We start from the raw sequence: 11238 nt of genomic DNA on the forward strand, positions 1-11238 counted from the left end.
AGAATGATGTAGAAGAAAAAGAAAGTGAAATATGAGATAATTCTCATTCCTTTTACGTGTAGAGAAACTTAAAGACGACGAATAATGCAGATTGATTCATAACTACTACAACCACAAGAAGAATTACACGCTGCATCAAAATGTATTAGAAAGAAATTGACACATGAATGATATATACGAGTAATAATTATCGTAGATTATAGATATATAATAATTATCGTTGATTAGAGCTATCACTCTATGAAATAACATAACTATTTTCTAATACACTTTATATTTTATTTATTATTGTATTACTTTTATATTAATTTCTAACATGACAATAAGTTAACAACAAAAATAACATATTCTCTAGATTTATTGACAAAATTCACTTTAAAGGTCTGGATTGTACTAGTCTCATCAACTAGTTTCAATTACAACCGTAATAATTTTGGTAAAACGGTATTTTAGAAAACAAGTTAGATTTACATATTACTATATCCGTACTGCAGATTTTACCTAAGCTTAAGACTGTCACTTTAAAAAAAGTTATAAATTAAACTTTTGAATTTGATAAACATACATAGTTTCCTCTAAATTTTATATAACCCCTGAATTTTACATAATCCCTCTGCTTTACCTAAGATAGGTACTCTAGTACTCTTTACTTTAACTATACAGTAAATGAAATATTACTGTTCATATATTTTTTTTTGAACATATTACTTTTCTTATATTATTTTCTATTTTTATTACATTTATATAGGTCGATAAAATCTATGGATAATCATAATAGTTTTTTTTTTCTATCTAACCATTTGAAATAAACCATATAATAAAAGTAATGTGGAATCTTTGTAGATAAAATTTTGTTGCCATAAATGTGTATAATTTCATTTAGAGATCATCCGTATGATTCAACTTATATAACATGTCACATTTTATATTGTAAAAAATAACTCGTTGTTTTTTACATATCAAAAATAGAAAGATTGCTTTTAGGTTTTAAATTTTATTAAAGGTAAAAAAACCTCCAGTAAAGGCATGAAGATCGTCCTAGAGGCTCCGATACAACCCAGTTAGTTTACATTTTATATTGTCTAAACACAAAAGAACCAAAATAGAGTAATTAAATTCATATTGTAACAGAAATAATCCAAAATCTCAACAACATGAATCTTCAGTCCACCACCGTATACCACTACAACAACCACCACTCAACACCCTCGAACTTAATCTCTAACCTTACGCGTGTCACACTTCCTAATTACACCATCACTCCAAACAGAACCACCGTTACATTTCATAATAACAATAATATCAATCATATTTCAAAATCACTCCGCCGTGACAGTTCCGTGATCGTAAACTCTTTCGGCGGAGGAGGAGATAGAACGGAGAACGACACCTCATCTCCGGCGAAGAAGCTCAGGCAACTTCTTGAATCACCTGGAGTTCATCAAGGACCAGCTTGTTTTGACGCTCTTAGCGCCAAGCTTGTTGAACGAGCCGGCTTTCAGTTCTGCTTCGCTTCTGGTAGTACCTAGTTACCTACCTATCCATTTTTTATTTTATTTTATTTTTATAAAAAACTTAGTTTATTAATTTTGTGTTTGGTAGTATGTGTCTATTTTTGACTTTTGTAGTCAAACTTAGTTAATCAATTACTGCTAGATTTTTTTTTTGTTTTTTGATCTGTAATGTTGTTGAATTCGGTGCATAAGGTTTTGCTGAGATATGCTGTATCTATTTATATTATAATAATAACTAGGTTTTGGAATATCGGCTACACGGTTAGGCTTGCCGGACACTGGACTTATATCTTATGGCGAAATGGTGGACCAAGGACAACTGATAACTCAGGCCGTGTCCATTCCGGTGATAGGCGATGCGGATAATGGTTACGGAAATGCCATGAATGTTAAGAGAACTGTTAAGGGATATATCAGAGCAGGCTTTGCAGGAATTGTTCTCGAAGATCAGGTAATATTGTCTACTCGATAGGAACCCGTAACTTTACAAGAGACAGTCATCTGTTCCCATGTCACGCTAGCAATATGTATGATGTATCACATTAAGCATAATTTGTAACTTAAAAACTAGAAGTTAAAATGAAACACTATGTATAATAAATGGTTTATAACATGTGTGGTTAGATCACATGTTAGACAAATATATTGAAATATCATGCGATTACTTCATTGAATGGAACTCATGTCTTATGAAATGCCAAAGCTACCATGTCAACTTCTTATCTACTGAAATCTGATTATTTTGATCCTAGACAATTAGAAATTTCAAACCATACTGCATTATTGCCAAACACCCTAAATAATTACAATTGCAACTTACTAAACTGATAATAGCAACTTCAAGTGGCAGCAATTTGTGCAAACACACATCCAGACACTCCCAGAGTTTGTACATTTACATCTTAAATCTTATTATGTAATTTTTCTCCAAGTATATCTCCTTTTGCTAATAAATGCTGAAACCGCAAGGTGTCTCCAAAAGCTTGCGGTCATACAGAAGGAAGGAGAGTATTATCTAGAGAGGAAGCTGTGATGAAAATAAAAGCAGCTGTTGATGCTCGGAAAGAGAGTGGTTCTGATATCGTTATTGTATCACGAACAGATTCTCGTCAAGCATTGTCCATAGAAGAAGCTCTCTGGAGATCACGGGCTTTTGCTGCTGCTGGAGCCGATGTCCTTTTTATTGATGCACTTGCTTCTAAAGAAGAAATGAAAGCATTCTGTGAAATATCGCCTTCAATTCCCAAATTGGTTAGCAATTTCATTTCTGCTGTTATGTATTAAACCTGTTAAAGCTTAGTCTCGTCAAAATTGGATTTTACTTAATGATTATTATATTTTGTATCCCTGAATGTAGGTCAATATGCTTGAAGGAGGAGGTAAAACACCAATACTCACTCCTATTGAACTTGAGGATATTGGATATAAACTTGTAGTCTATCCTCTTTCCTTGATGGCGGGGTCTATCCGTGCAATGGAGGTCAGCTTTAAAGCTTTCCATTTAGTTTTCCGTTTAGTCAAGAATTAGCAATTTTGAGCCATTTACTTATGAATGGATTGTTTTGGGTTATGTTTCATCTCTGAACATAGCTTAAGAAGGAAATGTGGCAAATGGGTTGAACTGCCCAAACAACTTGAGAGTGAACTCTAAAGTGGCTTTTAATGCATAAAAACTTCTAAACCATTCTATTCAGGGAATTAAAATATTAGCATTAAATCTATCTAATCTCATTAATTTTATTTGACACAGAATTAAAGCTTATCAACAAATAAAGCTTCTGGGCCAAAGAGTTTTATGCGTCAACCTGACACAATCTGTTTTGTTGCGCACATAATTACCTTTTTTGACCTGTTACCCAGGCCGCCCGATCCTTCCTTTTTACCGATGATGCTTTAGTGGCTTGTCAACTTTTACCGCCTGAACAGTTGAGATTATTGAGGCTAAATGATGACTCCTTGATTGACTTAAACCATATGCTGTTGTATGTTAAAATTTCATGTATGATTCATTATGATTGGAGGCCCAATTAATTGCAGAAGGATTAAGTTTTCATATAGAATGATTAACTTTTCCAGTCCTCGGTCTTACAGAATAGGCTTGATCGACGACGGGCAGATTATAAAAATGTGGAAAGAAACACATACTTGGCATTTTCATGAATGAACAGTGATTTGCTTGCTTAGAAAAACCAAGTATGATAGTTTGATAAGTTAATCACTCTTTTAGCATATGTACATTGCACACACTGTTACTAGTGTTAAGGGGTACAAAAATTTGTCGTCCTTAATTGGTAAGTAGGTATCAATGGTGTTCATGCTTTGGTACATACTGAAAATAACATTAGTTTATGTGTGTGGTCTTAAAGTAGAGCCGTAGCAGTGTTAATTTCAGCCGATTCATTTATGAATGGGTTGTTTCTGGTTATATTAGTAAAATAAGATCATGTTTAAATGTATGGGTCGAATGTGTTGAAAATTGCTCAAATTTTATTGTAACACCACTTTAATCATTTTGTTATCATTGGAGATTATGTATAAATTATATAGTTATATATGATCATATCTAATATACCTGTTAAATTTTGAAACTGTAGTTTTTTGGATTGACCTAACCTGAACTGACCGTACTAAACACTTACCTGCCTGACCCACCCAATACGAGACAGATTACTTACGAAGTTCAGCTGACATTGCAGGATGCATTGGTAGCAATTAAGGGAGGACGAGTGCCTTCTCCTGGAAGCATGCCATCATTTGAAGAGGTCAAAGAAATTATAGGTTTCAACTCTTATTATGAAGAAGAAAAGCGTTATGCTACTAAAAGCAATCGATCTGTGTGGCAAACAGGTCTGTGAACAACAAATATTATAGACAGATTTTCTTTTTTGTCAAAATAAATATTTTGGGCTAAGTGCGCCAGAATGCAGTTAACTAATCATGAAAAGTTATTGTGTGCACAAACTCTAGGTCGGCTTTATTGTATTCAAGAAACTTGAAATTATGTTTATTGTGAACATAAAACGGGATTATGGCTATGTGGGACCGGTTACTTCACATAATACTATTTTTTATCTTCTTAATTATTCTTTCTTTCTTACCTTCCCTACTCTTTCTACCCTTTCTTTTCCAGTCAATAAATCCAACCACCATGTTTTTCCGGCAATCATTTTTCCGGTAAACGAGAGTTTCCCCATAACTTCACTTCCCTCAAACCCTAACAATCTCAATCATTCAATCAATCAATCAAATATATATACAAATATATACCTATATAGAAATAACATGAGCTCCACAACCGATAAATTATCTCAATTCCAAGCAATCACTGGTCTGGAAGATACCGATTTATGAACCAAAATCCTCTCCGCTCATAACTGGAATCTCGATGAAGCTATTTCAACCATTACTTCTACTTCTTCAGATTCCGATTACATCCCCACCGCCATCGAAACTTTCGATCAGCAATTAGTTTTAATCACCACCGACGGTGCCGCTCCACCAGGTTTATGGATAGTTGGCGGTGTCTTATTGTATTCGTTAAGTATGGGGAGAGGCATCCGAGTTTTGTGAATGAAGGGTTTATGGACGCGTTACATCTCTGTTTATATATATATATATAACATTTGTTTTATTATATACATATATATATATATATATATATTATTTTTATTGTGTGCATAAACTAATCCCAAAAAGTTATTGTGTGCATGCCACGTAAGCAGTCAACGGGTCAACGTGAAAGTGGTGACCGGCTAACTTCTTACCCGGTTACTTTTGTTTACTATGGGACTCTTGAACAAGTTTCCTGAATACAATAAAGCCGACCTAGAGTTCGTGCACACAATAACTTTTCATGATTAGTTAAATGCATTCTAACGCACTTAACCCATATATTTTCTATAACTTCTGTTCTTCCAAACATTAACAAGGTATATGCTTTTTTAAGGTAGCAACAACCCCTACGGTATCCAAAAAAGAAGTCAAGATGATACAGAGCAAACAGGTCAAAGCCCAACTGAGCCTATTGTCGAGATTGTAAATCCAGATACATACAGCAAGTATGGTGGAAGTGATGGAAATAATCCTTTCACAGGGATCTGGTCTCGTACGTTGAGAGTCAAAATTATTGGACGAGACGGATTTGAAAAACTTGACGTCCGAATTCCTGTATGTCAATCTACTGAGTAACAACAATAATCGGTCACTGCACAAGTTTTCAACCCAAGCATCCACTGTGCATGTAGTAAAACTTACCTTTTCATATTTTACAAATGGGTTAGCTGTTTTCGTTTTTTCTTTCCGATAGTGGAGTGGGTTGAAAATCATCTGACCTCAATTTTTAATGCACACATCCTTTGAATCCCATTTTATTCAAAAAATTAGATTATTATTATTATTATATATATATATTATATATATTTTGTAATCGTGATTAATGCATTACTTATCTATAAAAAATATGGACAAAAAGCTGTTTGTGGGTTACTTCAATCAGACTGGCCTCTTTCGACCTGTACTAAAAATGACCCACTTACAAATTTGATATCCAAGCCACCCGACCCGACCTGACCTTGCCACCTCTGTTTACCACTATTGTTGTAACTTTGAAAATTTGTGCAGTGATTATGATCATCTTAGTGGTAGTATTGTTATGAACATGTAAAGCTGGCAAATCGTGTCCATGTCTGATATCTGCGAACCTAATTGTTTCTCAGGCTGGCTTTTTGGATGGCATCACGAATATCGTTCCAGGTATTATATTATATCTCTAAGGGACCTGAATGTATAGCTTTTAAAGAAACCAAATTCATATACTTCAACCTGGTTTTATCACACATTTCTTTTGGTAATAATTAAGAACAAATTATTTTTCATTGTGATACAGCTTTAGGAGGTGTAAACATCAAAGCACTATTAGATGATGCATCATTTGAAGTTGGAGGAAAGCTATTGCTAGACTTTAACGACTCAATGGGTGACAGGATTCAAGTCTTTCTGGAGTAAAATTATGTATAGATTTTCCATGAAAGAGACTCTGCCATGTCAGATTCACCTCACACATAAAACTATTTATATATACGTGTATATCTTAGTTTTTGAATAGTTACAAAGTGGGTCTTATTAAGGCCTTCACATTTCACAAATTTGCCTTGATTTGATAGCTACATAACATGTTCATGCAAAAAAAATAATAATAATAAAAAATAAAATAAAATAAAATGGGTATGTTTGAGAGGGCATATAGCAAGACTCTTAAATGAGTCAAATTAAGCTTGAGCTTAAAAGGCTTAAACTCGACTTGTATGATGCAAGCTTAAAAATGTTATTAGATATAATAATGATTTCCAAATTAAGATCTTTAAATAACATAGACATTTAGTCATAGTTAGTTACATCTTTAAATAACATAGACATTTAGTCATAGTTAGTTACATCTAAAAGTAATAATCCTTAAAAAAAAGTATAAAAATAAAAAGATAAAAAAGTTATTTGCATAAAACGTCTCTTTGGTTTGCACACCAAGTTGCATAAAACGCCTGTGAGAAAGGAAAAGACGAAAAAGCCCTCACATGTGAGGCACGTGCAACATGTTAACGAATCAAAACTAATGGTGTTAAGGAAAAGGACGTAATTCGCTAATAAATCTTGCGACAGGGATAGAAAACACCAAAAAAAAACTTAGAGAGATGTAAACCACGAATTTGTGTAAACCACGAATTTGTGTAAACCACATGGACGTTTTATGCAATTAACTCAAAAAAATAAAACATATATAAGAAAACCTAAAAAAAGTCATTATAATTATATAAAAAAACACAAGAATATGATGCTTCTAACAAAAATATTTAACAATTAAATTCTCCATTATGGAGTAAAAGGGCGAGCGTATGTATCGAACGATTTTTACCTCCACTCCAATTGCAATAAAAAATTATATAGTAACGCACACAAAAAGAGACTTTCATTTTTAGTATAGTACTAGTTATAGTACCCGCGTGTTGCCGCAAGATACACTTTTTACATGAAAAAAGTAAAATCGTAACCAGGTGAAAGTTATTTGATGAAAACATGAGAACCCAAAAAATCAGTGTCAAGAAGATAAAAATGAAAATTTTGATGTGAGGCAAATTTAAAAACGTTATGTATATAAAAAGACGAATAAAAATAGTCAAAACCACATGGTGAAAGTTAGTTGATGAAAACATGAGAACCCAAAAATTTAGTATCATGCAAATAAAAACGAAAACTTTAATATGGGGCAAAAGTTAAAGATATAAAGTTTATGAGGTTAAAATGAAAAATGGTAAAAATTATTATGTGCTATAAAAACTTGTATATTCTACGCATAACGTTAAAGCTTGTACATTCCACACATAAAGTACTTAAATGAAAATAATCAAAAACCAAATTTTTAAAAGTAAACCCGTAACTGTGTGAAAGTTGTTTGATGAAAACATGAGAACCTAAAAGTCTAGTGTCACGAAAATGAAAGCGAAAACTTTGACGTGGGAAAAAAGTAAAAAAAAATAGAAATTTTATAAAGGTTAAAACGAAATTTGGTTAAAATTTAGGGGTTAAAACGAAATTTGGTTAAAATTAGTATGTGTTTTAAATGCTTGTACATTTCACGCATAAAGTACTTGTACATTTGTATAAGTTTTTAGTATATATATATATATATCTATATTCCTTTATAATAATTTTTCTCCTACCATTTTTGGTAAATGTTAGAAAATAGTTAGTTGGAAAATGACTATATTACCCTTAATAAACAACCCTTAAGGAAAGGGTTATTAGAGATTATCAAATTTACCCTTATGAATTAATTTACACTTTAAACCCTTATCTTGCTAATTTACACTCTAAGTTCTTATTTTCTAAAATATCACTATCACCATTGTATCAACTTACACGGTTAGACCACTCGACACCAATTGTCGATGTCATCGATCACCACCCGTCACCGACGCCACTGAACCACCGCCGCCGTCACCGCCGCATTGCGCGGATACAATGCTAGTAATATAATATAATGACCAAATAAAACGAAAGTCAAAATTTAATTTTGGCAGGTCTGATAACAATAGTATACTTTGTTACAAAATTTGTCGTGATAAGTGATTATACAACTTAAAGCTTAACCAGTCCATTCCATATTGTAACCACATAAGTAGTCTACCATCTCATGCTCATATAATGGATATCCTATTTTCCAATGTTTTTATGAGGAATGTTAAAAAGTTGTTTTTTTTTTTTTTTTTTGAAGTTTTAAATAACATAATGAATCCTAGTCTATTTTTTTCAACAAGAAAGAGAATTTAATTACGTACGTATTTACTTAATATCTACATGTGTAGGAGCATATTACGGTTGACATTCCTCTTATCCATGTGAGTTCATATGCTTAGCCCATATGCACTTAAATATAATCTGTCATTCAAATTCATCATGTATATAGTTTCAGCATTAAACAAACCCTCCTTGTTATAATTTCACAAGATTGATGAATCTTAAAATATTGATAAGACTTTGTTAAAAGCATATAATATTAAGTATTTACATGAATAATATTCCTTCCATGTTGCCACACATTTGACATTCCATCGGGCTCATAGTCCTTATATCATACGGACTACTTCTTATCAATCATTGCCAATAATATGAATCATTGTTACATCATTGTACCCGTATTATGTACTTATTTGAGGGCTATAAATAACCGAATCAAAAAGGACATATTACATACTATACAAAGTTAAACAGTCTAGTAACTACCTTAAAGCAAGTATGTCAATTATCAACATGGTCATCAAATATATGATAGTCTTGCTTTTTCTCATCTTTCGCTACTCATCATCAGCAACGGTTACATACAATGTCGTCAGTCTTGGAGCCAAAGCTGACGGGCGTTCAGATACGAGAAACGCGTTCTTGAAAGCATGGAATTTGGCTTGTGCGTCCACTAGTCCTGCTATCATCTATGTGCCAAGTGGCAGGTACTTGATCGCGTCTGCAGTCACGTTCTCTGGTCAAAGATGTCTGAGCAAAGCAATCAAGTTTAACATATATGGTACCTTGGTGGCTCCCTCTAGTTACAATGCTATTGGCAACTCCGAAGTCTGGATTAAGTTATACAGAGTTAACCATGTTACCATATCCGGTGGAACTCTTGATGCTCAAGGTTCTTCTCTTTGGGCTTGCAAATCCTCTGGAAAAGCATGTCCTAAAGGTGCTACGGTACGACCATACACTTGAACATATAATCACTCGCACACATATCTATATACACTGTCAGTTAATGAATTGAAATGCTGAGATTATATTGAAATATTTTATTATTGCAGACACTGGGCATCTACCATTCCCAAAACATAGTGATCAGTAAGTTAAGATCATTAAACAGCCAAATGTTTCACATCCTGCTCTATGCATGCACCAATGCCAAACTACAAGGAGTGAGCATCTTAGCCTCTGGCACCAGCCCGAACACAGATGGGATCCATTTATCAGCTTCCACAGGCATCACCATCCTGAACTCGAAGATCTCGACAGGGGATGACTGCATCTCCATCGGGCCAGGAAATTCTAATATTTGGATAGAGAAGGCGGTATGTGGCCCTGGTCATGGCATAAGGTACACTTGGGTCATATTTTTGTTTTTGTATCCAGCTTATGCACATGTCCATATTACCATATATATGGGCATGTTAATGACCAATCTATATATTGGGTAAATATTCATACATTTATTTATGTGAATTATGCAGCATTGGGAGTCTAGGGTGGGAATTGGAAGAAGCAGGTGTCCAGAATGTAACAGTTAAGACTGCAACATTTATAGGCACTCAGAATGGTCTGAGGATAAAGGCATGGGCTAGGCGTAGTAATGGGTTTGTGAAGAATGTTGTTTTCCAGCAAGCAACAATGGTGAACGTGAGATACCCAATCATAATAGACGGAAATTACTGCCCAAACAATGATAATTGCCCCAACCAGGTTGCTGGAATTAAAATCAGCAACGTCATGTATCAGGATGTGCACGGAACATCAGCAACACAAGTAGCAGTGAAATTTGACTGTAGCAAGGGAAACCCGTGTAGTGGAATCAGATTAAGGGATGTTAACCTTATTCATGCTGGTCAACCAGCAGTTTCATCTTGCTCCTATGCTGCTGGTACTGCTTCTGGATTACTTCTACCGTCAAGCTGTCTCTAACAAACCTCCTAGTGGTGCTACAACTCTACTTTTTTATGGGGTATTTTAGTTGACGGTTGGGATACGAGGGAATGAGAATGTTAATGATAGGCGATGTTTATATTAAGAAATTCATTTTCATTCTCATTCCATCATGCTATCAATCCACCACCCATAACGGTTCTCAAACCTTACTTTACTACTCCCTGCTCAGTTTTATAAGAGCATAGGATGCATTGCAACATGCGGCACGAGTACAGGAGTCACTTACGAGGAATAAAATGTGTCTCTTTCACTATCAACCTCTCTGTGTGTGCATAACTGTATATATATTTCATTAAACATGTATCATTTCTGGTATCATGGTGTTGCTACATATTTAAACTGAAATTGGACAAACCCGTATCAAGTGGATGGCACGTCGAATAGATGACAATAAGTCTAATAGTCTAGTTAAAACCGTTATGTTTGTTTTTCTTTTTCTCTCTAGAATCATTACAGAAAAATAGTTCAAAATGGAATCAAATGA

General features: G+C 33.9%; 2 protein-coding genes across 4 annotated transcripts; both read left to right on the top strand.

Annotated features, from left to right (window-relative positions):
• Positions 1–1069: 1069 nt before the first annotated feature.
• On the top strand, positions 1070–6658 carry LOC122606957 (2,3-dimethylmalate lyase). 3 transcript variants are annotated; one of them, XM_043779865.1, is made up of 8 exons: positions 1074–1518; positions 1754–1965; positions 2484–2765; positions 2872–2994; positions 4211–4361; positions 5461–5681; positions 6230–6266; positions 6400–6658. In XM_043779865.1, the coding sequence occupies exons 1-8, from the start codon at positions 1155–1157 to the stop codon at positions 6516–6518; spliced, it is 1509 nt and encodes a 502-aa protein (XP_043635800.1). In that variant the 5' UTR covers positions 1074–1154; the 3' UTR covers positions 6519–6658. The 3 variants fall into 3 exon arrangements, with proteins under 3 accessions (XP_043635816.1, XP_043635800.1, XP_043635807.1); XM_043779872.1 differs by having other exon boundaries at positions 1781–1965; XM_043779881.1 differs by lacking the exons at positions 6230–6266; positions 6400–6658 and adding an exon at positions 6135–6223 and having other exon boundaries at positions 1070–1518.
• A 2659-nt stretch (positions 6659–9317) lies between these two features.
• On the top strand, positions 9318–10730 carry LOC122585590 (polygalacturonase-like). Its single transcript, XM_043757714.1, has 3 exons — positions 9318–9752; positions 9860–10149; positions 10283–10730. Exons 1-3 carry the CDS (start codon positions 9318–9320, stop codon positions 10728–10730), a joined length of 1173 nt encoding a protein of 390 aa, XP_043613649.1.
• Positions 10731–11238: the final 508 nt, after the last annotated feature.

The sequence above is a fragment of the Erigeron canadensis genome, chromosome 1 (genome assembly GCF_010389155.1).
Source record: "Erigeron canadensis isolate Cc75 chromosome 1, C_canadensis_v1, whole genome shotgun sequence".
Lineage (NCBI taxonomy): Eukaryota > Viridiplantae > Streptophyta > Magnoliopsida > Asterales > Asteraceae > Erigeron > Erigeron canadensis.